Source organism: Physeter macrocephalus, chromosome 11 (assembly GCF_002837175.3).
Source record: "Physeter macrocephalus isolate SW-GA chromosome 11, ASM283717v5, whole genome shotgun sequence".
Classification (NCBI taxonomy): Eukaryota; Metazoa; Chordata; class Mammalia; order Artiodactyla; family Physeteridae; genus Physeter; species Physeter macrocephalus.
Genome location: NC_041224.1, coordinates 39,412,104 through 39,438,924, shown reverse-complemented (window position 1 = coordinate 39,438,924; position 26,821 = coordinate 39,412,104). Strand labels below are relative to the sequence as shown.

General features: G+C 45.0%; 1 protein-coding gene and 1 long non-coding RNA gene across 5 annotated transcripts in view; one reads left to right on the top strand and one right to left on the bottom strand.

Moving 5' to 3' along the window:
• The window catches only part of ABHD17C (abhydrolase domain containing 17C, depalmitoylase), a 72,469-nt gene extending 59,596 nt beyond the window's left edge, over positions 1-12,873 (bottom strand). For both annotated transcript variants that reach the window (XM_024129696.3, XM_055087889.1), the window contains exon 1: positions 11,614-12,873. In XM_024129696.3, coding sequence (XP_023985464.2) covers positions 11,614-12,728 — 1,115 coding nt within the window. In that variant the 5' untranslated portion in view covers positions 12,729-12,873. The remainder of the gene's footprint in view (positions 1-11,613) is intronic.
• Positions 10,860-17,325, top strand: LOC114487101 (uncharacterized). Of its 3 annotated transcripts, none has more exons than XR_008618544.1 (3): positions 10,860-11,166; positions 16,123-16,259; positions 16,477-17,325. It is a non-coding gene; the product is annotated as an uncharacterized lncRNA (long non-coding RNA). The 3 variants fall into 3 exon arrangements; XR_003681804.2 differs by lacking the exon at positions 10,860-11,166 and adding an exon at positions 11,817-11,933; XR_008618545.1 differs by lacking the exon at positions 10,860-11,166 and adding an exon at positions 13,190-13,918.
• The last annotated feature ends 9,496 nt before the right edge of the window (positions 17,326-26,821 follow it).

Sequence of the window (26,821 nt, the reverse complement as noted above, 5' to 3'; positions counted from 1 at the left end):
CCCGGTCTGGGAAGATCCCACATGCCGCGGAGCGGCTGGGCCCGTGAGCCATGGCCGCTGAGCCTGCGCGTCCGGAGCCTGTGCTCCGCAACGGGAGAGGCCACAACAGTGAGAGGCCCGCGTACCACAAAAATAAATAAATAAAATAAAAATGTAAACTGAAGGAACAAACTAATAATCAGCACTGGAGGTTCCTGGTGCTCCTCCTTCATTTGACTCGGTTAACAAGTAATCTTGAGATAGGGCTCCTCTCAGTGATTCAGCAAGTCAATGTCACGCAACAGTTAACAGTCTGAGCGTTGAATGTGAATGACCTAGACTTCCTGGAAACAGAGGGCAACAGGAGAGGCCCCAACAGTGAGAGGCCCGCGTACCACAAAAATAAATAAATAAAATAAAAATGTAAACTGAAGGAACAAACTAATAATAATAATAATAATAACTGGAGGTTCCTGGTGCTCCTTCTTCATTTGACTCGGTTAACAAGTAATCTTGAGATAGGGCTCCTCTCAGTGATTCAGCAAGTCAATGTCACGCAACAGTTAACAGTCTGAACATTGAATGTGAATGACCTAGACTTCCTGGAAACAGAGGTTTCCAGTTTCACCATGGTGCCATGGTCCTTTAACACTCTGAAGTAAATCAATATTGTAGAAGTTATCAATGAGCTCCATTTCACACAGCCTTGAAAACTCAACAGGGATCTGAGGTACAAGGCAACACGGAGCATTCATATTTTAGGAGGAAATGTGCATTCAGGTCCCTGGGCCAACTTTAGGAAAAAAAGATAACTCTTATCTACTGAAGGTTGTCCCATTAATAAAGAGCAACCAGAATGTCCTGAGTGGTGGAGAAAGAGGGAGTTTCGCTTCCTCGTTCTCCCCATCCCTGACTCTACGTCTGAGGGAAGTGTCTCTGGTTCCGCCCAGAACACAAGCTCAGCTCCTGAGCAGCTAAGCCTGGAAACAGCAGGGCCAGAGCAAAACAGGAAGGGTTTGCAAAGTAATTGCAAGGTGTTGGATTACAGGTAAGGTTTCTTCTCCTTTTAAGATCTCCTCTGGGGATATAAACACCTTGGTAGATGAAGTGCTATCCGATTTAAAATACTAATGCACACCACTCCCCGAAGCGAAAACATCATACACAGAGCCCTCGAGGTCAGAGGAACAAATTCAAAGAGCCTCTTAGCTGCAAATAAAACTAAAACTCCTTTACAGTTCCTCTATAGCCACACCCATCAAGCTCCCTCGCCCTGGGTATTATTTACATGTATGGAGAAGGGGGAAGGGAGCAATTTCTTTAACACCTGATCTAAGCGTCTGGTCTACAGCATGATCTGAGCATTTGGTGATTACAGCTCTAATGCTCTCAACGATCTTAAACAACAATAGCTTCCCATTTGTTGTCCTCTGACTATGCAGAAAGCCTTGTGTGCTAGAGCATCTGACGTGAGGTCGTCGTTGTTATTATGATGGTTAGGATTATTATTATTATTACCATGTAGGGGCAGAAAAGTTTTCTCTTCTTCCTTTCTAGGTTCTTTGGCCGGTCCACTAATTAAATTGATATAAGACAGATTAACAGGAGAAAAGCAAACAGAAGTTTAATAACATGCATACATGGGAAAGACCCAGGGAAACTGAGTACGTCTCTGAAATGGCACAAGTCCGCACCTTAAATATCATCTTCAGCTAAAGCAAAAGAAGACGGCAGCGGGGGTCAGCTCTGCGAGGTCACCAGGAAACAAAGGTGAGGTTGTTATGCAGATTTAAGTCCTCCACCTTCTGCACTGATAAGAGCTTCTAGAGATAAGGTCACGCTCCCTCCCCCCCCACCACCTTCCTGGAGCAGCTGGGGAGACACCCTTACAAATGGAGATTTCCCTTATACATGTAAATGTCTCTTACAGAAAGGTAACTTCTACTCGGGTTTTCCAAAGCTTCTCCCGTGGCTGCAGTTTCTTAAAATAATCAGCCTCAAATAATCCTTCTGCCAAAGAGACACATGCTGCAGTGGCCAATTTTGCGCCCCTATGACCACCACTGTTATTACTTTAATTGAGGTTCAAAAAGGTTAGGAAACTTGCCTGAGGTCAAGCAGTTAATAAGTGGCCCAGGCAGGACCCAAACTCGGGTGTGTTCCACTCCAAAACCTCTGCCCATGACCATTAAAAACATCAGAGAAAGTGAAGGCTGGCAGGCACCCTCCTCTTCAGGTTACCCTTGAGGTTATCCTTGCCTGAGCTACTCTGATGTAAGAGCCACAAATCGGTTCCAGCTGTAAATATCTCAATGAAGAACTGAATCATTAAATCATTTCAAGGTGGGGATCTCTTGTGACTCGGTGACACAGGAGTCTGCTGGCCCCTGCAGAGTTGGGGGCCTCCCTCTCCTTTGCCCCAAGGGCGGTGCAGAATTCCATCCACACCACAGACCGTTTGCACAGCAGCCCCCGTTGCAGGGCGGATGGCGCATCTGCTGTAGGGCCGAGGTGGGGGGTGGGCAACTCGAGAGGAGAGCCCTATTTTTCCACAATCTTCTGTTTCCAGGCTCACAAAGGGAGCCACACGCCGGTCACGAGGCAACCATGTCACTGGTCTACTGACCTGGTTTAAGGTCTATTAATGATGGTCTATTCTTCAAGGTCCGTGCTCTCTGGCTAGTCACAGGCTGGGGCACACAGGGGCTGAGTGGAGAGTGGAGACGGCCCCGGGCAACCCCCTCCAGAAGTGCTAGTGATGGCTGTGCGGGGCAGCGCTCATCCCACAGCCCCACCTTATCCCCAAGGAGGGAGCCCTGTTCACTTACACCGCCTCGGCCCCGGCCATCACTATCCCAGGGTGCAACCGGGGGAATCAAGAATGGGAACGACGCTACTATATATAAAGTAGATAATGAATGGGAACCTACTATATAGCACGGGGACCTCTACCCGGTGCTCTCTAATGGCCTATATGGGAAAAGAATCTTAAAAAAGAGTGGATATGTGTATATGTATGGCTGATTCACTTTTCTGTACACCTGATACTAACACAGCATTGTGAATGAAATATACTCCAATAAAAATTTTTTTAAAAAGAAGAAGAATGGGAACGAGGTATCTAGACGCCAGAGGGAGACCAGCTCCTGGGCAGCTGAGTCGGGGGTAAGCACAGCTGGGGTGAAGAGATGCGCAGAGACCAGGAACAGGGAAGAGGCTTCTTGTAGAAAGAGCAATGGACCAGGCATGCAGAGAGGAGCTGGGAGGCACCAGCTCAGACAGAGGAAGCTGAGAGCTTGAGGGCCAAGGGCCAAGACGGCTTTCGAGTCCCCAGCTTCAGTTCCCGGGAGGCTCAGGAATCTTGCAAGCATGAACATGGCTGTGTCCTCTCAACAACTACTCCCCGACTTGGTCCACGCTAGCGGGTTCCTGGCCACCAAAGACCTTCAACTAAAACCGTCAACATACGCGTATAAAAAAAAATCTTCCCTGGCATGCTCTTTTCTTCAAGTGTTAACCAACTGTAATTGTGGCCAATCTTTAACTGTAGTTTCTAGGTGAGTGCATCTCAACCCTGGCGGCACACGTGCACACACACGTGAATGAATACATGCTCACTTATATATATGTACAGACACACACACATTGTGTCTAGACACACACACACACACACACACACACTCTCTCTCTCTCTCCCTCTCTCTCTCTCTCTCTCTCTCTCTCTCTCTCGCTCTCTCGCTCTCTCGCTCTCTCGCTCTCTCTCTCTCTTTCGCTCTCTCAGATAAAATCTACCTGGAACTGCTGAAGGGTAGCCAGGGTTGAGATCCACTGTAGAGACATGAATCCAAGTTTCTCCGTGTAGTCAGGGAAAGCGAATTCAAAAACATTAGGCACTTCCTCTGAAAATCATGAAACACAGCCTTACTTAAAGAAGGCACCTCAGAAGTCTTGTACAGTAAGTCCCCTACATATGAACCAGTTCCGGTCCGAGAGCATGTTCGTAAGTCCAATGTGTTCGTAAGTCCGACAAAGTTAGCCTAGGTCCCCAACTAACACAATCGGCTCTGTAATACTGCACTGGAATAGGTTTATCATACTTTTCACACAAATAATACATAAAAGAAACACAAAAAATAAAGAAAACATTTTGACTCTTACAGTACAGTAGCTTGAAAAGTGCAGTCGCGCAGTACAACAGCTGGCACCCAGGGGCTGGACTCAGTGAACAGGCAAGAAGAGTGACTGCCTGGAGGAGGGCGAGGAGGGGGGAGATGGTGGAGCTGAAGGATCGTCAGCAACAGGGGACGGAGGGGGAGCTGCGATGTCACTCGCGCCTGACGTGGATGGCACAGGTTCTGGCTCCTCGCTGGAACCAGATGCACATTCGCATCTTTGAAAGCTTGCAACTTGAAGGTTCGTATGTAGCGGACTTTACTGTAGTTGAATCCCTTGCTTTTAAAACAATGGAATGTAAAGCCCAGAAGTGTGAAGCGTCTCCCTGCATGAAGTGACATCATGGATTAGAGGGACTGCTGGAATTAGAACCAAGTTCCCTAGTTCAAAAAGTTTTGTGTACATCTAATTTTCGCAAATTAAGTCTTTTACAAATCAGCAAGCCTATTGTTTAAAGCAATCCTGAAAAAAAAAATCATTCTGATAACCAATTCATGATCTCCTAAGTATATCTGTGTTTAGACTTTGGATTCTTGTACCTGAAGCTTCCTTTTCTTTTTTTTTTTTTTTAACATCTTTATTGGAGTAGAATTGCTTTACAGTGGTGTGTTAGTTTCTGCTGTATCACAAAATGAATCAGCTCTACGTATACATAGATCCCCATATCCCCTCCCTCTTGCGTCTCCCTCCCACCCTCCCTATCCCACCCCTCTAGGTGGTCACAAAGCACCGAGCTGGTCTCCCTGTGCTACGCGGCTGCTTCCCACTAGCTATTTATTTTACATTTGGTAGTGTATATATGTCCATGGCACTCTCTCACTTCGTCTCAGCTTCCCCTTCCCTCTCCCCGTGTCCTCAAGTCCATTCTCTATGTACATGAAGCTTCTTAAAATGGAGCAGGTTTAGGGTCTCCAACACTAGCGTAAGCAAAATCTAATAGAGAAGGTAAATCTGCTACCACGATGAACAGTAAAATTCCTGAAGCCAGACTCTGGAGTCTTATGTGGGGTTATTAATATGGGTACAGTAGTTACTAAATTTGGGGAGAGGGAGGGAAGTGCAAGCAGTAGCAGAAGGTCGGGAGTGGACTTAAGGGTTTGCTCTAAGTGACCTCAGGATAGTAGTCGTTCTAAAGACTTCTTCAGAAAATTTTAAAAAAACAACAAAAAGGAGGGGGCTCTTCCACCGATACGCCATTGCACTAGTAGAGTGTTCAGACTGAATTTTAGAAAACTGAGCCTCCAAGACTGCCCTAAATAAAAACAGGAAGGGAAAACCCATTAAGGAGTTATTGACCATTAACACAGAAACATGAAAAGGTTTGTCAGATCTTTGGCATCTGGGTTACTAGAGGAAAGCAAGGCCCCTCAAAAAATAGAACCATGGGAAAGTAAGCTTTGGTGGGATAGGGGTGACAGCGCAGAATCTGGTTGTGCTAGAGAAAGAAATCCCGCCTGATGGCACGGCGAGGGCAGCCTGAAGAACCAGGTACAGTCCGAGGGCACTGGAGAAGGGTGGTGGGGACATGAAAGAAAAGGCTCTAAGTGAACCCCCAAAACACACTTCACCTATGTCAGTTTCGAAAGGTCTCTTCTTAGGAGTTGCATTCTTCCTAATGAGATATTTTCACACTAACTGCCTTGAACTGCAAGCTGATATTCTATTTCCATTCTAGAAAGATCATTGTGCATTCACATAACACATTATTCATAACACATTCTGTTTTCCTTGTCGCTAATCAGTCAAACTCAGGAAGAAATCATGAGCATTCTTCCTTTAATGGCACCGTAGAATTAATTCCCTCTGAGAAAACTGAGAATAAAGAAGTTAGGTCATTAAATTCAACACGCTCAGGAAAGTAGTAACTGTTTTGCTGCTCCCAGGAGAAATCCATCCTGAGTCATAACTGTAAACAACATTCACAACCAACAGAAGAAGGTGCTTTTCAAGGCTCTCACTACCTGAGGATATCCACGACAGCCTTCCCATGACTTAGGGATTTTCCAATTATGGATCCTATGAATCACAGATGCAAAAGTTATAAAAGAGCAACACATGGCTACATATTCAAAATGCCTCTAAAATTTAGTCCATCCTTTCACAAAAAAAAAGAAACAGTTTGAGATTAACGATACTCAAGCAAACCTTAGTGTCTGGTACAATCACAGTATCAATATATGTGTGTTCAACGGTTCATGGTTTATTAGCTGAAAGAATGAAGGAGTGAAAGAAATAGTAAGTCTCGTGTAACTTGCCTTTTGTACCTAGGCATTGAAAGTTCTTTTTTTAACCCCAGCCTCTCGGCTTGCGGGATCTTACATCTTAGCTCCCTGACCAGGGATCGAACCCCGGTCCTGGCAATGAAAGCACAGAGTCCCAACCAAGAGACTGCCGGGGAATTCCCTGAAAGTTCTTATTTACCTTCCTCTCTCTGCATTTGCTTTCTCTGATTAGGTCAGTTTCTCTGCCAGTGCTACCAAATGCCTCTCTCCTCCACAGTCTTTACACAAAACAACTTCTGTGAATGGTGATGGGAAACACTAATAAATATTGACTCGTAAATGCCTCTACTCTCCTGTTTCTCTAGATTAAAATGTTCCAGCCAAAATTCTCTCTGTCTAATGTACGCCTCATTCTCTGGGTTATTTGCTTGTTTGGGTTTACACCTTCAAATCAGCTTGATTCACTCCCTCTTGAATCACAGGCCCCAATTCTGCAGCCTAAATCAGCTCACATCGGAGAAGACCCCTGAAGGATGTGTGCTGAGGGGGCTTAATCCGCCTACTTAATCCCACCTTAACCAACAGGCAGCCTTTCCTGCACAAATTAATCACACCAGCTCAAATTACAACACTACCCTCCAATAAGGCTACACTGATTTTCACAGTGTCCTTTCTACAAATATTTCTAAGTGATTCCAATTCAGTCCCTCAATTGCTTGGATTCACAACATGCTTATAAAGTGTATTAGTAACTCAAATGTAAAACATGCCCTACCTTCAAGGCCTCCACCATGTTTAGATTCTCAACTGTCTCTCTCTGTTCTAAAACCAACTGCCGAGGGGCCTCCCCGGTGGCACAGAGGTTAAGAATCCACCTGCGGGGCTTCCCTGGTGGTGCAGTGGTTGGGAATCTGCCTGCCAATGCAGGGGACACGGGTTCGGGCCCTGGTCTGGGAGGATCCCACATGCCGCGGAGCAACTGGGCCCGTGAGCCACAACTACTGAGCCTGCGCGTCTGGAGCCTGTGCTCCACAACGGGAGAGGCCGCGGCGGTGGGAGGCCCGCGAACCGCGATGAGGAGTGGCCCCTGCTCGCCGCAACTGGAGAAAGCCCTCACACAGAAACGAAGACCCAACACAGCCATAAATAAATAAATAAATAAATTTATTTAAAAAAAAAAAAAAAAAAAAAAAAAGAATCCACCTGCGAATGCAGGGGACACGGGTTCGAGCCCTGGTCCGGGAAGACCCCACATGCCACGGAGCAACTAAGCCACTAAGTTGTGCATCACAACTACTCTAGAGCCCACAAGCTACAAGTACTAAGCCTACGTGCCACAACTACTGAAGCCCGCGCACCTATAGCCTGTGCTCTGCAACTGCAACAAGAGAAGCCACCACAATGAGAAGTCTGCGCATCGCAACAAAGAGTAGCCCCCGCTCACTGCAACTAAAGAAAGCCTGTGCACAGCAACAAAGACCCAATGCAGCCAAAAAATAAATAAATTAATTAATTTTTAAAAAATAAAATAAATAAAACCAACTGCCGGTAGGCTGAATATTGTGTGTGTGTGTGTGTGCGTGTGCGCGCACACACGTGCATGCATGCACGTGTCCCATATGTTGAAACCTAACCTACAGGGAGATGTTATTAGGAGGTGGGGTTTTTGAAAGGTGACTAGGTCATGAAGGTGGAACCCATATGAATGGGATTAGTGCCCTTATAAACCAGTCCAAGAAAGCTCCCTTGCCCCTTCTACCGTGTGAGAAAACAATGAGAAGTCCGCAACCAGAAAAAGGGTTCTCACCAGAGCCTGACAAGGCTGGCACCCTGATCTCAGACTTCCAGCCTCCAGAACTGAGAAATTTTTGTTGCTTTTAAGCCACCCAGTCTATGGTACTTTGCTACAGCTGTACGAACCTAATAAAACACCAATTTACTTCTTCCATGCTGAGTCCATGCTCTCCCTGGCTCTTTCAAATCCTACCTCTCTTCTACACCCTTTTCAGTCATTTTTCAAATGCTTAAAATAATCATCTATTGGCCAAATAGCAATGACCACCTTTTTTGCCTTCAAATTTACTTCCTCCCCAAACCCTTATTTTAGATTACTGGCCCACTCTGCTGCTCATCATTTAGGGAATTTGCTACCTTTACCCATGGAAATACTAGGTAGCATTTGAAGTCCTCCATCAACGACTGGGCAGCTCACTAGAGCATGCACAGATAGTAACGGAGAAAGGATGAAGAGAAATACAAAAGGGTTACTGTTACTCTTCTGTTCAATACAGATACTTCAATGTTGCAAACATGGGCATATAATAGATACAAAGTGGATCAGACATGATCCAAGGAAGACATGAAGGCTGGGGGTGTTAAACTGGATCTGAAGCAGCCGCGGAACAATGGGTACATGGGGCGGGCGGGGGGGCGGGGGGTGGGGGAGGTCCTGCTGCCGTGGCAATGACCTGAACGGAGCTGTACATGGGCAGAGAAGAGGGCATCTTCTAGGCAAGGTTAGAGCAGAAAAACTACAGAGAGCAGAGAGGAGGTGGTTAAGGGACTGCTTAGCTTCTGAGTCAAGTAACTCCTAGCCTATTAGAATAACTGAGACATGTAAATGCACCTCTAGAGAAATCTGATAAATAGGACTGCATGGTGTGGAAAGAGTACTAAACTAGCAGTCAAGAGACCTACTGCTCTTCCCCAGTCCTCTGTCAAATGAGGGTGCACAAGGACAGTGTCCATAAATGATATGGGAAATAAACTTAATCCTTCACAACCAGCATTCTTTTTCTTCTTCTTTAAAAATAATAATAATAATATGAAATAAAACAGAACATAGTGGGACTTCCCTGGTGGCGCAGTGGTTAAGAATCCGACTGCCAATGCAGGGGACATGGGTTCAAACCCTGGTCCGGGAAGATCCCACATGCTGCGCAGCAACTAAGCCCGTGCACCACAACTACTTAGCCTGTGCTCTAGAGCCCGCGAGCCACAACTACTGAGCCTGCACACCACAACTACTGAAGCCCGCGCGCCTACAGCCTGTGCTCCGCAACGAGAAGCCCCTGCAATGAGAAGCCCACGCACCACAACGAAGAGTAGCCCCCACTCGCTGCAACTAGAGAAACCTCGCGCGCAGCAACAAATACCGAACAGTCAAAATTAATAAATAAATTTATTTAAAAAAAAAAAAAGAACATAGTCTGCGTGTGTATTGCCCACAGGCAAAAATATTGTTTTGTGAGACATTTGCTTTTGATATATAGACACAGATGTGTATGTGTGCGCTTGATCTAGATGGAAAATGTGTTTCTTATTGTGGGGTCACAATCCAAAAAAGTTTGAAAAGCACAGGACAAGAAGATGTGAAAGGTTTCTTCAAATCCTAAGATTCTCATTTAGCCTTTAAGTTCTAACCTATTTTACAGGTGAGTAACTCAATCTAGACAAGAGTTCTGGTATAAAATTAAATAAATCCTGGGCAAAGTTAAGCTATACCAGCACATAATTCAAAATTTATCCTTACCTAAAACAATGCCCTTAATTAAATTAAATATGACAAGTCTCCAGGAAATAACTATGCCTCACATATGTTGTAACACAGACACACCTGCATATTCAGGGAAAAGGGTTAGCCTTACATCTGAAAGGATTTCATTCTAATCCAGACACGCATATCTGAAAGGATTTCATTCTAATCCAGACAGGCACATACAGGAACAGTGTTCTGCAGAAATTTTACCATAAAACCTATTCAAGGTAGGATTTTAATGTTTCACTTTAAAAAGATCTAATGCCAACCCTTATTTTTAATACCTTTACCAACAGCAAATTCTAGCAATCTATTGATTGTGTGTGACACATACTTTTGAAACCCTTTACTGGAACAGGTGGCTTTTTAACTTGTAGATTCTGACTCAGTGTCTCTGCCTATGGTACCATCTCAGCCTAAACCACTTTCAAAAAGCTATCATCCAAATGAACTCCTTCAGGACTTCAGGAGAACATGAATAAGCAACATATTAAATCCTAAGTACTTCCCTGTTGGACAAGTCATTTTCCCAGAAAGGCACAGGGTAATTTATGAGCATATGTATGAACAGGAATGGAGACAAAAATCACTAATGTTCGCAGTCTGTATGAGCTGAGCAAACACATTTTAGATGAAGACTATACGTGTCAATAGCCATAACAGTGCCAATTACACTTATTCTGGGGACTCTTTCATCTGAAGTAATCGGATGTCACAGAAGACATGATCTCAGGTATTTTCACCATCCCTGCTACCAGGTGGCTGGGGCAAAAGCATAGATACCCAAACCGGAGCACAAACAGGTGACACGACTTGCCCACTTACCAGACTTCTGCCTCACTTGGACTAACACTCAAGTTTTGTTTGCTGGTCTTACTAGGTCTAGCCCCGAAACCACGCCCCCAATTTCTGCCTTGCACATAAAAGGCCCTCCCTCGATAAAATACTTTGTAGTTCTCCTGTGAATGCTAACTCAAGGTCAAGAGATTCCCCAAACCCTGTAACGTAAGATTCCAACTCATCCTGGGTTTTTACTGAGGCTCTGAGGAAGATGCCAGGCCCACAGGCACGAGCTAACTCCCTGCTCGTAGTGCCAGGTATTCAGCCCCCCCAGGAGGCAAACTTCACACCACCCGACCCTCCGGCTGCCTCCACGGATGCCCAGACACGGCCCCGCCAAGCCCTTTACAACCGGAACGTCTTTTGGAAGTCTTCCCGTCTCGCCCCCCTGATTTTACAAGGAAGAAAACAGAGGTATGAGACTCGCGCGCCTTGCCCAAGGTCACTTCAGCCTGAGGACCTCCAGCCTCTGGCTGCCACCTCACACAAACTAAACGCGAACCAAGCTGTTTCTGCCCGGTATTTAAGCACCCCAACGTTGCACTTGCGGTGACCAGAACCACAAAAGACCCAGCCGGTGGATCGGGGGCACCCGGGCGCGCCAAAGCAGGCAAAACCCTCCGAATCCGAACTCTCCAGGAACCCGAGGGCTGGCGGGGTTTTTGGAGGGGGTGAGGGAAAGCTAGGGAGCGAAAAGAAAAGAGAATCCACGGCAGCTGCGGGGCGGCGGGTGGGGTGGGGGGGGTCTCTGCTCGCCCACAGCCCCGGACGAGGGGCCCCTTTCCCCTGAGGCCCCCAGGGGACCCCCAGCCCGCCTCCCCGCAGTGGCAGGCCAGGCCTGGCGACCGCCGCCGGGCTCACCGGGTGCGCAGCGCCTGCCACGCGGCGTCGATGTCGGCGTAGAGGTTCTTCTCGGAGGGCTTGCCCGAGCTGACGCCGTAGCCCGAGTAGTCGTAGGAGAAGATGTTGCAGTTGATGCGCGAGCCGAGGCCGATGTAGAAGCTGCACATCTGGCCGAGGTCCACGGCGTTGCCGTGCGAGAAGAGCAGCGTGTAGCGGCTGGAGGGCGCGCAGCGCACGAACATGCAGCCGAGCCGGTTGTCCCGGGCCGTGCGCGAGAAGAAGACCTCGACGGCGTCCAGCTCGCGCTGCGAGTACTGCCAGTCGGCGCGCTCGCTCAGGTGAAGGCTGCACGCGCCGGGCCCCGAGCCCGCGCCCTCCTCGGGCTGCTGCGGCGCCGGCTGGGCCGCGGCGGTGGCGGCGGCGGCGGCCGAGGCCGGGGCGGGGGCGCCGGGGCCGCGCTGCTCGGGCGCCAGCACCGTGTAGGTGGGCTCGGGCGGCAGGAAGGCCAGCTTGGCGGCGATGCGGCTCGGGCAGGGCGGGCAGCAGAAGAGCCAGCACAGCTCGCCCAGCGAGAAGCCGTTCATCCTGGGGCCTGGCTCGGGCATCGGGGCGGCCTCGAGCCCGCCGCCGCCGGTACGGCAGGCAGGCAGGCAGGCTGGCTCGGGTGCGAGGGCGGACGGGCGCGCGGCGAGGAGCGCGCGAGCAGAGCACGGAGGGCGGCTGCTGCCCGCCCGCCCGGCGGCAGGAGGAGGAGGGGAGGGGAAGTGCAGGAGGAGAGAGGCGGGGCCGGCCCGGCGGGCGCCGAGCTTAGAGTCGGGGCGGGTCAGCGGCGGCCCCGCGGGCCGGGCGAGGCGCGGGCGGCCGGGGCCCGCGCGCGGCACACAAAGCGGGCGGCGGCGGCCATGCCGGCTCGAGCGCACCGCCCCCCGGCCCCCGCTCCCGCACGCCCGCCGCCGCCACCGCCACTTCCGGGTTACCGAGCGCCCGCGCCCTAGCCGGGCCCCGGCGCCGGGCCCGGCATCTGGGCGGGGCTCCCCGGCCACCTCCCCCGACTCCGCGTGTGAGGGCACGGGCACCTGCTCTGGCCTGGGAAGCGAGTCCTCCTTCCCGGCACGGACCGGGGCCCGGAGCATGGGGCGCCCGGCTTAGGTGTCTGCGTGAGGGGGAAAGGGGGCAGATCCCCAGAGGGGGCCCTGGAGGGGGCGCCGGCACCTTTAGCCCCCTGGGAAGCACGACCTGGAGCCGACAGGGGCTCTCCGGGGGCGCAGGGACCCGGAGGAGCGGGGCACCCGGGCTTAGGCATGTGGGGCAGGTGGGCCGATCCCTAGGCAGGACAGTGGAAAAGGCGCGGGTATCCTCCCCGATCGGACCATTCCCTTCTTTCCCCTCCCCCTGGAATTCCCTTCCTCAAATCCAAGTTTTCTCATGCATGGAGGTTCTTGAGAATCTATTGAAAAAATTAACGAGTGGAAGAGAGTTGGAATGAACCTGAAATACTTGACTCTTTGGGTCCATGGTGCTATCTGAACTGCCTCTTTCCAAAGTCTCAGGACCATAAAGGGTACTGGTGGTGTGGGATAGAGCGGCGATCGCTGTATTTCTCTGTTACAGGAGGCTGTTTCTGCATATGTAGCCGCAGTATTGCTTTCCTAGGGGCATGACTGGGCCTTTAGTAAATCCCCGTATCTATAAAAGTCAGCTACTATAACAGGGCCGCACTGTATAGTTAGCAATATATCACGTGGCCGTTGTCATTTCTAATCCCACGGGCAGTAGATTTTCTAGTAGCAGCTAGGCGTTCTTTACAGTGCTAGTTTCTCTAGACTTGTTTCTCGGGTTCCGGATTTTTAATGGTCTTAATCAGGAAAGATTTTATAATGATTTAAATCCATTGTAATCTTGGCATGCACCTTTAAGTGATTTTTCCCCCCTCCAAATATTACTCTCAGTGCCTTGAGACTGAGTAAGCTCCGGTGCCAACTTCACAGAGCCTTCTATCCTTCCTTTCTCCTCCTGAATTGGCAGCTAAATTCTCTTTCAGGAATTGACAGGAGATACCCTTCCTGGACTGCCAGCAGGGCAGCTAAACACAAGGAGGTTGCCAGCATCACCACTCTGAATCTGTTGTTTTAACTCACAGACATCCAGGAGAATTTAAACTATTGTTGTGGCTTTTGTGGAAGGTGTATTTTTGAGCACCTTCATCTAAATGAATTTACCCATACTGATTTCTTTTTTCTTTATTTATTTGGCTGTGTTGGGTCTTCACTGCTGCACACGAGCTTTCTCTAGTTGTGGTGAGCGGGGACTACTCTTCCATGCGGTACGTGGGCTTCTCATTGTGGTGGCTTCTCTTGTAGAGCACGGGCTCTAGGCGCTCAGGCTTCCGTAGTTGCGGCACGCAGCCTCAGTAGTTGTGGCTCGCGGGCTCAGTAGTTGTGTCTCACGGGCTCTAGAGCGCAGGCTTAGTTGCTCTGCGACATGTGGGATCTTCCCAGACCAGGGATCGAACCCGTGTGCCCTGCATTGGCAGGCAAATTCTTAACCACTGTACCACCAGGGAAGTCCCCATACTGATTTCAATAACCTTCAAGACCTGGTTTTAAAAGATTATTTCTCCACTAAAATATTAATAGTTTTTAAATGTTTTTGAAACTGTCCAAAAACTTGGGCTAAAGAAAACTTGGTTGGCAAAGCCTGTTCAGACTAAATATTTGAAGTCTTATTTTAATGTTATTTGCACTTGGTGATGTTTCACCCCAAACCAAATTTTATCTTCTGGAGATTAGGTTTCCCTTTCTAAAAAGCTTTATAACTTGCTACTGTTTAGGCACTTTGTTTCTTGTATTCAACATATACTGATGTAACGTTTTTCATGCTCACAGCACCTAAGATGTTAGAACTTCTGTGCTGAAGCTATAAAGATAAGACAGTCCCTGCTCTCAAGTACCTTACAATTTAATTAGAGTATTGGCAGAAGATTCAGAACACTTTTCCCCATGCATTCAAAACAAAACAAAACAAACCAAAAAACCCCAAATCCGTGTAAAAGCTAAGGAAATGGTTTTGAATCCTGGTTCCATGGTGATATTTCTGTGGGAAGGTAAGGTGATAGCCAAGTGTGTTACTCCCTAGTCTTATTCAGAATAAAATAGGATTTGGGGAACTGAAATGAAAAAGTGTTTAACATGCCCCTTGGTCAGTCTTTCTCCAATACTGCTCTCCTCATCTGTCTTTTGATGGGACTTGAATAGCATGGCAGTTCATGAAAGAGTGAGAGTCCCAAGTAGGTGTGTCTAAGGTACAGCTGATGGAAGAGACCGGCTTTATATTCCAGATGGCCTGGTAGTAGTAGTGTTAATATTGTTAGGAAAATTTTAAAGTCAGATATTTGTTTTTTTACATCCCTAAAGGATTTGTGGAGTGTCACGGAGTATAATACCAATAAATAAATAAGTAAATAAATAAAAGCCTGGTTTTTATTTTCATCCTCTTAGAAGGCTACACAGAGGTGGATTCAAAGAGCATTTATTGTGGGAGGAAGATGCAAGAGGGAGGAGAATGGGGATATATGTATATGTATAGCTGATTCACTTTGTTATACAGCAGAAACTAACGCACCAGTGTAAAGCAATTATACTCCAATAAAGATGTTAAAAAAAAAGCAAAGAGCATTTATTTCCCTGGAGAATATGTTGGTTCAGGTTTGTGGGAATATTAAATTGAGACCCTCTTTTAAATGAAATTGCCCATATTGATTTCAATAACCTTCCGGACCTGGTTTCAAAAGACCATGTCTTCACCAAAATGATTTTTAGATGTTTTTGAACTATTCAAAAACTTGGCTAAAGAAAAATCTGGTTGAAAAAGACTGTTCAGACTGTGTATTTGAAGTCTGTTTTTAAGTTATTCACACTTCATGAAGTTTCACCTAAAACCAAAATTTTATCTGTGCCATAGAATAGAGCTCCTAAATGTTTCTCACCTCATGCCACATATAATCATGGTCAAGTTTGTGTGGCCCCTTGAGACAATGCCCCCTCCCACCTGGGGGGCTCAGCCTCCCCAGACAGAAGGGGTTCTGCACACCTCTCACACCCACAACAAATGTGGCAGCGTGCCTTGGCATATTGGTTGGAGAACTTCAACATGCAGCCCTGGAAGAATAAATTTGCCCTATAGAATGCAAAAGTCAGGGATTACTAGCTGTTCACTTTGACCTTAAAGAATGTCTCTTTGGCTCTTCCTACATTTTAGTAGAGAAAGACGTAAGTTTGGGTCTAGATCAGCAAACGTATTTACTAGCTACTTACCATGGGTCGGTCACTGAGTTGATGTGAAGAATGCAAAGGTGGCTAAGACACAGTCCCTCCTGCCTGCAACAAGCTCCTTGGTCTGCTGCTCAGACTAACTCTGCATCCTGCTAACCCAGTCTGGGTCAGTAAACTAAACGATATTCCAAGTAGCTAAATGCTTTGGTCTCTATTATTTAATATTGGCCCTTTACACATTGAACTTTTCTTCCAGATCAGTCCGCTTGATTTTGAGTGGCTCAAGATGGCCTCAGCTGTGTCAACAGTGTAGAGGAGAATGATCCATTTTTCACTGACCATAAGAGGAGGATATTTATGCTTCAAAACTGAATATGGTGGTTTCGATGGAAGGTAAAAGAGAAATCTAAGATATATTGCCCTCCAGGAATTCCCTGGCGGTCCACTGGTTAGGACTCGGTGCTTTCACTGCCAGGGCCCTGGTTCAATCCCTGGTTGGGGAATTAAGATCCCGCAAGCTGTGTGGCACAGCCAAATTAGGAAAAAAAAAAAAAAAAAAAAATGAGAGCCCTGTTTTACTTTTTCTTTTCTTTTCTTTTTTTAAATTTAGGACTGGATGTTCTGAAGGCAAGGATCATATCTACTTTTTGGTCACTGTTTCTTCCATGCCTGGCTAAAAGAAGATGCTCAGTAAATATTTATTAAATTGATCAAGTAAAGAATGAGTGAGTGATTTAGTGAGTGCATCAAGAGATCAAGACTGTACCTTCTGTTTTGGGCAGTATTATTAAGGACAGGCTTTGAGGAAGGAACAGAAGTCCAAAGCCCATGCCAGCATCCCCCTTCAGGAATAGACTACACACGTCCTCTGTCTAAGGAGTTGTGGCATTCTCCCCATCTTTCTTATCAACAGAGCTCAGGTTTTGTTCTGGGTAACAATGCTCCCAGTTAAGATGCACAGTCACCTGGCCTCCCCTGCTGTGAAGATGGCCACAGGACACAGTTCTGGCTAATAGTCTCTATGTGGAGAGTTTTGCAGAGCTTCTGGAGAGACTTAACAGAGCCAGACTCATCTGGAATATTTCTCTTTGCCCTTTCCCTTGGTTCCCACTTGGGTTGCAGGCATTATTATTATTAGAGCTATGGGAGCCACCTTGCTACTATGAGGGTGAATTTGATAGTTGAAGGTGGTGGAGAAGAAAGATAAAATTCTAGATCCTTCATGGCATCGTTGAATAGCTGCCCAGCTTTGCCTTCATCTCGGCTTCTTATTCTGTGAGAATGATAAGTCACTTTATGTAACTGTAGTTGAGTATTTTGTTACCTGTAGCCTAATGCAATAATTAGGAATTGGATTCAGGAATCAAAAGCAAAAGATCTTACGTTCTTAACTGCTTTCTCAATAAAATCAAAGAATATTTGTTGATCAACAATGGAACAGTTATGCCTGAATCCTGCTTTTTCCCCCATTTAAAAAAAATATTAAAGTATGACTGAAGATGGGATAGATTTTTGAGACGATATCTCTTAAATGCATTGGAAATGTGAAGAAAATCAAGCTTATAATTTTGAAAATAGTATAGATGACATTTGAGGCAATTCCAGGAAATCTAAGCCAGTGTTAATTAGGGGAAGGGCCCACCATTCAACTAAAAGCTTTTGGAGGCAAAGTATCTTTTCCCAGAACCTTTTTCAGCCTGAGGGCTCTTATCAAAAGTGTTGTAAATGAGGTCACTGGAACCCAGCTGGGGAGAGCTGGGGAGAGCCATGAAATGCTGAGAAAGCACTGCAGAGATAAGGATTGAAAGAAATAAAACACCAGCAACCCACCGATAGGTGTTTTCACAGTTCCATTCTTCTCATGGATGATAATGTCCTCAGACCTGCATTTCTAACTAGTCTCATCCTATCACCTATTCACGGATTCTTAATAGGAGGTCCAGAGTACCTGAAATTGATCACAGAATTTGGACTTGGTAAGCTACTTGAAGGTAGGAACTGTGTCCATCTTGCTTTTCCCTGTACAATCAGCACCAAACATTATGTCCTAGCACGTAATAGGAATCCAAAACATATTTACTAGTTATTGGAATTCAATTTCTAGTAATTTCTAATTGCTTTTTTAATGTGCAAAGATGTAATAATTAGGTTATATAAGTGATTTTTTTTAAATGGGAAGTAGTGGGAAGGAACAGCCTTTCATATGCTGAGCTTGCAAATCTAATTTTAAGGTGATAATGCACAATATCAAGGCTTCAATTTTAAGGTTTTTTTTTTTCCAGAATTTTGGATAATTGCACATGAAAACAGTGTACATGAATGAGTGATCTGTAGTGTTATTGCAAGGAATTTATAATAATGAAAGTTAGAACATACTCAAAAAAACAGTAAGACTAGCATAAGACCGGACAGATCTAGCTGTCTGTAAATATTTCAGGTGTGATAAAGTTGATATTTCAAATTTGTAGGATTATATTAACTTATTTCGATAATTGGTTAAATATTTGAAAAAAGATAAAGTTCAATTCTGATGGATCAAAAAAATCAAAGATTTTTTAAAAGGAAACCAAAAGACAACTGGAAAATACAGATGAAAATTTATATATATATATATATACACATATATATATATACATACATATACACATATATATATATATTTTTTTTTTTGCGGTCTCACACTGCTGGGGCCTCTCCCGTTGCAGAGCACGGGCTCCGGACGCGCAGGCTCAGTGGCCGTGGCTCATGGGCCTAGCCGCTCTGCGGCACGTGGGATCTTCCCGGACCGGGGCACGAACCCGTGTCCCCTGCATCAGCAGTCGCACCCTCAACCACTGCGCCACCAGAGAAGCCCCAAAAATTTATATATTTTTAAGCTTAATACCAAAGGCAGAAACCACAAAGGAAAAAATTGATTTGACTACGTAATTTTCAGTCTTCTATATACTGAAATATTTACAGATTAAATGAGATGATGTTGAAGATTTGCTACCAAAAAAAAAAAAGAAAAGGAAAAAGAAAGAAGTAAGAGAAGAAAAAAAAGGAAACAAGATTGATTAGCTATGAGTTGATAATTGTTGAATCTGGGTGCTGAGTTGATGAGTACATGAAGGTTCCATATACGAGTCTCTACTTTTGTATATGTTGGAAATTTCCCATAATAAAATATTTACATTTTTTTGATTTTTAGGATTTTGAAAAACTAGGCCACAATATTTGCCATGAATTCATTTTTTTTTTTAAAAAAAAGGCAAAACACCCCAATGGGGAAAATGGACAAAATATATGAACAAGCATTTTATAAAAAGGAGTACAAATAACCAATAAGTATATGAAAAAAGTTTAGACTCAGTTTAAAAAAGCAAATTTTTAAAGTTTACTTTTAACCTTCTTGCATTGACCCAAATTTTAAAAAAGAAAAAGGAATAAAAAACACTAGTGCTCTGTTGGATATGATATAGAAAAGTAAGCACTCTCAGATACAACTTTCTGATGGAAGTATTAATTGATATAACTTCCTGGAAGGAAGCTTGACAATATATATCAAAATGCTTAAAACACGTCAAATTTGTAATCAAGTAATTCATGTTGAAATTTAGCCTAAGGAAATAATCCATTTTGTGCATAGATTTTTAAATACTAGGATGTTTATGACAGCATAGTTTAGAATGGCAAACAAAGCAAAGCAAAACATTGAGAACATCAAAGTCTAAAAAAGAAAATAATAGCACATTCAGGCAATAGACCAATATGTGCCATTAAAACTGAAATGAGAGAACTGTATTTGTTATCATAGGAAAATATCCACGATAGTTTGAGTGAAAACAGCACAAAAATATGTACAACAGTATATAAATATACTTTAAAATTTTAGGCCCAGAAAAAAAATCACTGGTCAATGAGATTATGGGGGTTTGTTTTGGTTTGGTTGGTTGGTTGTTTCTGGTAGATGTGTATATTCTTTTAGTTCTGGGCGTGTTTTATTTTATAACTTAAAAGGAATAATAAAGGTTATTATAAACCAAACAGGGGGAAAAAAAGGAGGAAAGAAAGTACTTTAGAATAATGAAGATGTTCTTCTGACTAGTTTAAGATTCTTCAAAAATTAACATCCCAAAGATAAAGTAATTTTCCATTCACATGAGAACAAAATAATTTTATTACGATCGAGTTAAGCAGAGCTCTACCAAGACTTACTATGTGCCAGAAATATGGTGGTTTCTGCAGGAAATACAAAGATGAACAAGATAACCCACACCCCAGCCTCAAGAACCATTTCTTCTTCTCTCTTGGAGTCCATATTATCTGGTTGCATGGGCTTTCACAGTGTTGGTACCTGCCTAGCCCAGGGATGTGCTTTTCTGCTCCGTGGTGGGTTTTTCTTTTGCAGCGGGTTTACCCTCCTTCTCTCCTCCCTTCTCTGCCTCCCTTCCCTATGATGAAGGTGTTGCTCACAGTGACAGCACTCCAGGTGAAGAGCCTGACCTCACAATTCTCTGTTGCCTCATCTCTTCTGACCTAAACGTTGTCACCACCTGGCCCTTGTTATCACGTGGCACTGTTTCATTTCCCGGGAGGTTGCCGTTCCTTTCCCTGACTACAACTTCCTGTTCCTTCACCCTTCCTCTTCCCTCCCATTGAACCTCTTACAGATTCTCTTGTTACCCACTCCTTCTTTGACCGAACAGCCCAGAATGCTTGTCCTGACCTTGGTCCCTTTTTTTTTTTTTTTTTTTTGGCCATCCCACATGGCTTGTGGGGTCTTATATTCAGTATCTCAAATTCAGACAACCCTCCCTTCCCTGCCCCAAGCTCCACTGTCCAGCCAGGAGAGCATAGAAAACTATTAGACCCAAGGAAGAAGGAGCAAGGAAGTCAGAGTTAACTCAGCTTAATGGTAGCAGAAGCGCTACAACAGCACTTGCCTTGATAGAATCGTGGTTGCCAGGACACTTGGCTCCAGAAATTCCATTGCTCTGGCTGGGCAAGTCCAGTCCTCAGACCTTTGAACTAAAGACAGTGTCTTCTTGCCTTTAGTCCCGTGTCTTAGCATCCCATTGACCTACCCAACTTTACCCAGCAGGCCTTTGCTTTTCGGTGTGAATGCTTAACCACAACTGGCCTGCCCAAATGACTTGGGACTAACTCTCAGGTTCTGTCATTGGATACTGGTCCATGCCTAGTTTCTCCATCTGGAAGATCCAGAGAACAGGAGCAGCCAGTATCCCAAGTTTGTTGAAAGATTTAGATTAAGGCAACCCACATACAATATGATTAAAGAGCACTGTGGAAATGTCAAATGCTATAAATATGGATAATATAATAATAACTGAGAAGAAGCTTGGTTAGTTGAAGCCAGTCCCCAGAGCTCTCCTGTAATTATAGTATGATTGTATCTGGTATGCCCTGAAGCATGGCAAGGACATCTTATGCAAACAGGCAAGTCAAATAATTTGCATCCCACTAATTTCTGAGCTATAGCTTAAACCCAGGAGATGATGAGATGCATTCTTAAGAGTTTTGATAAGTCAAGAGAATTTCTTGACCTGAGCACTGTGTCTGTCTTTACAGCATATAACCTTATCACCAGTTGGCAATTCTCAGAGACACTGAACCTCTACAGTTCCTCGGGCCCTCTGCAAATCCATCTGAGTGTAAAATGCTAGGAAAGGTTTTTCCCCAACCTGAGTAGCTGAGAAAGAAAAATGAAAAGTCAGGGATGAGGGATATACACTTTTAAGGTCAATAATTTCTAAATCAATAACTAGGACTCCAGTGTTTACAATAATGATACAACTCTTGTTGAAATATTAATAGACATCTCCATTCTCCATTTAGCTCTTGATGTTTGCCATGTCCCCCAAGAAGACAATTATGTTCTTACTTTGACAGACTAAAACCTCCAGGGCACCGAACCCTTATAGATTTATTTATTTTTAAAAAATGTTGTTGTGGAATAAGTATGAATGGAATTGGTGTTTTAAAAAGAAGGTACATATTCTGCAGTCTGCTTCCAATTCTCTTTCACAGATGTGGGCAAATGCATAATATCGTTTTGAGGGCTTCTCTCTGGATAATCTCAACTTCTAAATCATGACTAGTAGCCCACCACTTGCCCCACATCTTTTTTTTTTTTTTTTTTTGGCTGTGTTGGGTCTTCGTTGCAGTGTGATTGCTTCTCACTGCGGTGGCTTCTCTTGTTGCATAGCACCGGCTCTAGGCGCTCGGGCTTCAGTAGTTGTGGCACATGGGCTCAGTACTTGTGGCGCACGGGCTTAGTTACTCTGTGGCATGTGGGATCTTCCCGGACCAGGGCTCGAACTTGTGTCCCCTGCATTGGCAGGCGGATTCTTAACCACTGCACCACCAGGGAAGTCCCTGCCCCACATCTTTAAATTGCTCTTCCACTTGCCTCCCAGACATCTCCATTTGAATGATCCACAGACGCCTTCTACTCAACATGTCCAAAACCGAACTTTTTTCCCCAACCCGCATTCAGTGAGCCAGAACCTCCTCCCATATTTTCAACTCAGTGAATGACAGAGCCAGAAATTTTGATATTGTCTTTGATTCCTTCTTCTTTTTCACTCCCTATTTCCAATTGACCTGGGTCTTGCCAGTTCTAATTCCTAACTGTCCTTGAATCCATCCCTACCATAACCCAGGCTATGATCCTTTCTTGCCTAGATTGCTGTCTTAGCTTCTAGTCTCTGCCTCAATTCTTGTCCTCCATAAAATTTGATCATGTCATGTCTCTGCTTTGAATCCTGCAATGATATCCCCTTGATATGAGAATAAGGTCTAAACTCCTTCATATGGCCTCTGAGTTCTTTAACTTTGTCTCTAACACTCCCTACCTCACAAGAACCTTCTCTCAATTCCTTAAATAGGTCACCCTCTCTACCTTCAGCCCCACTAGACTGTAAGCTCCAAGAGGGCAGGAACCATGTTTGTCTCAATTATCATCACATCTCCAGGGCCCAGTGCAGTGTCTGGCCCTCAATATATGGTCATGCTCTGTGGGTCTGCAGCGCTAGTCCAGTTTCCCTTATAACTGGTCATTTAAAAAGTGTATACCCTTTTTAATCCTCATATTCCTATCTTGAGCTCCTATCACACCAAATCAGCCTATTCTTACAAGATTGTATTTACTACACTACATCGTGATCTCAAATCCACATTACCAGTGACATGCATTATTATGCAGGCAGCAGAGGTTGTATGTGTCATTCATATAATCATTCAAATAATTTTCTTGTGTGAATCATGTGGCTCTTCCTGTATACATTGAACCTGTCTTCCACAGTACCTGGTTTCACAGGTTTTCTAGGTATTTGTCTCCCTCTTCTTCTTTTTTAAAAATTATTATTTATTTTTTTTGGCCACACCACACAGCTTGCCTGAGCCCTCGGCAGTGAAAGTGCAGAGTCCTAAATACTGGACTGCCAGGGAATTCCCTCTCTCTCTTCTTCTAAATTCAGTCAAAAGCCCTTCTGATCTGGTCACATTGTCCCCATGACATAAGCAGTCATCAACCCTCTTGAGGGGCATTCCTTCCCTAGTCAAGTGTTCGTTCGCTATTTCAAAGAAGGTTGATGTTTGGCTTTGTGGCAATGTTATCTGAAGACTCTGATAGTCAGAAATTTTTCCTTTATGACTAAGAAATTACCCCTGCTTTAATGTCCACCATTCTTCTTCTTTGAAATAGTCAACCTAGGAAGGGAGAGTTTTACACATTCCCTCCCAATCCCCCCACCCCATACTCTTCCAGCCAAGAGTAAAGATCTAGGAAACCCATTCCTTCATGGCACCCAGCCTCGGAGCCTGATTCTCACACACTTATGGGAGAACCCTAACCATAGATGACTTAGAAACTCCATTTCATTTCTGAAAGTCTGATGAGACAAAGTTTATTTTATTTTCCTATGAAATCTCTATTAAAGGGATCATGAATCTATCCAATTTTAAGCAACATATTATTAGGAAAATAATGTGAAAAGTGTCTTATCCTTCACTGTGTCAAATAAGGAGAAGAGATAGATTTTTAAAATACATCAGTCTGTCCTGAGAATGCAAAGAGGAAAGCCTGAACAAATTCACTTTTTTTCTTTTTCTTTTTTTGGCCGCACCTCGCAGCTTGCAGGATCTTAGTTCCCTGACCAGGGATTGAACCTGTGCCCCTCAGCAGTGAAAGCGCAGAGTCCTAACCACTGGACCACAAGGGAAGTCCTTTTTTTTTTTTTTTTTTTTTTTTTAACAAATTCACTTTAGATGTCAATGTCTTCAAGGTACAGGGGGACCAAGATGATGGCGTGAAGATGGTATAATTGGATGGGATGGATTTCAAGAGAGGTCCTCTTCTCCGTGATCCTTCAGGACTGTCCTCTTGCCAGTCCCTGGCCCTGGATAAACACAAACACCTGTCTCTTTGATTCTTCATCATGGGCCGCTGAGCATTGCTATGATAAACTCTGCTGTGTTATGCAATGTCAAGTGTGCCCTCAATACCACTCACAATCCTTCTCACTCATTCCTTGTCGAGGTTCTGTTCCCAATCTGACCACACCTGGGTATTGCATGTGGTCTGGAGTCACACATCCAGATAGTTCGAGACAGGCTGAAGCATGCTCGGAGGCTTAGCTACTCACACCCTGCCTTCTGAAGAATTCTTCAAAGAGCGTTTGATTTTTTTTTTTAAGATTTTTTTTTTAATGTGGACCACTTTTTTTTAAAGTCTTTATTGACTTTGTTACACTATTGCTTCTGTTTTATGTTTTGGTTTTATGGCCGCGAGGCATGTGGGATCTTAGCTCCCTGACCAGGGATTGAACCCACATCCCCTGCGTTGGTAGGCAACGTCTTAACCACTGGACCGCCAGGGAAGTCCCTTGAGCGTTTGATATTTAGTCTGAAGAACATGAGAGCTGATTTCGAAAGTCCGATTGTCCTTCTGGAGGTTCCTAGGGTAGAACTTGGAGTCCCCGGCATGCGTGGCAGAGAGCAGGATTCGAGGGTCAGTCTAAGGGAGAACCACACCAGAGCTCTCCAAAAGTAGAATGGGCGTGTCAGGAGAGCGCTCCCTTTCACTGAACCTGATTATATCAAAGTGCAATCTTCAGTGGGTGGCTGAACTACAGTTGGGGGATCCCTTGTAATCAAGAGAGCCTATTTTGTGTTGTAGCTTTAACATGTATTGAGACAATTCACTCACTATTTTATGTATACGGGGTACATTCATTACGATTGAAACTGGGTTGCTGCTTGAGGGTAAAAGGATGCAAATCAGAAAAGATCATTACTGTGTGGTGTTCCAAAGGGTGCGTAAGTAAGTCGGCACAGGAGGAATGAGCATTGCTGGGGAAGGGAGAGAAGATTTTAGTGAAGGAAGTGGGTTTTAGGCTCAAACTTATAGGATTCGGCCAGTGTGTTCATATAGGAGAAGCAGCATATGCAAAAGTACAGGAGAATAAATGTACCCTGTGTATAGACCCCAATGGGTACAAATGGAGAGAAGCTTTTGAAAATATATTTACTGGGGACTTCCCTGGGGGTCCAGTGGTTAAAACCCCACGCTTCCACTGCAGGGGGCACGTGTCCCATCCCTTGGTCGGGGAACTAAGATCCCACGTGCCGTGTGGAGCGGCCAAAAAAAAAGGAGTTTAAGACCAGATTTTGAATGACCCTAATGCCTTATGGTTGTCATGGGACAACGAAGCAGAGAATGAAATGATTAAGTTGGTGTTGTAGGAAGCTGTGCTGTGTTGTATGCGATAGTATGGGCTTTGGTGGGATTGAGACTGGGAGAATTCTGCATTCGGGGAGTGGAGCTGGGAATAGGGAGGATGAGATTGAGCACATAATTATTTCAGGGGCAGAATTGACAAAACTGAGATAGGGGGATTGTGAGGAAGCAGCATCAGTTGAATATGACTCAGAAATTTCTGTCTGGAGCAACTGAATGGGGGAAGAATACCCTGCAGATGATCAAGAGTTTGATTTTGATCCTATCAACTTAGAGGTACACATGGGACATGCAGCTGGGATAGTCTGATGCTGCTCAGAAATATGGAAAGAGGGACTTCCCTGGTGGCGCAGTGGTTGAGAATCCGCCTGCCGATGCAGGGGACACGGGTTCGTGCCCCGGTCCGGGAAGATCCCACATGCCGCAGAGCGGCTGGGCCTGTGAGCCATGGCCTCTGAGCCTGTGCTCCGCAATGGGAGAGGCCACAGCGGTGAGAGGCCTGCGTACCAAAAAAAAAAAAAAAAAAAAAAAAGGAATATGGAAAGACAGAGAGGAGGCAAGTAATAAAGCCAGGAGCCAGCATGGAGCAGACCCTCTCTCCCCCGGATTCCTCCCTTCCTTTTCCCCTGGAAACAGAACCACCTTTTCTTCTGAGATCAGCTCCTCCCTGGCTACCCTGGAGTCCCAAGCATAAGAGTTGCCAAGTTCACCACATCCCCTGGTTACTATGGCTTGATTCAGAGGTAGGATCAAGACAGGCTAACATATTGATAATTCCTTCTCAAGGATTTTCTTTTTTTTTAATTTAAAGAAAATTTTCAACATATATAAAAGTAGACAGAATAGCGTAATGAACCCCCATGTACCTAATAACCAGCTTCATCAATGATCAATTCATGGCCAACCTTGTTTCAGCTCTACTTCTATCTTGCTTCCTTTCCTTCCACGTTATTTTGAAGCAAATACCAGATATCTGGGGGTTTATTCTCTGGTATTAGAAAGTGTAGGATATCAACAAAAGATAGGAACTTTTGCAATCATGTTTCTGTCATGTTGAGGAAGCCAGTTCCCTATAAGAGAGGATGACCGTGACATAAAATAATAATAATAATAGGGAGAAAGAGTCTTGGCAGCTTTTTTTTTTTTTTTTTTTTTTTTTTTTTTGTCACTGTTGTGGCCTCTCCCTTTTGCGGAGCACAGGCTCCGGACGCGC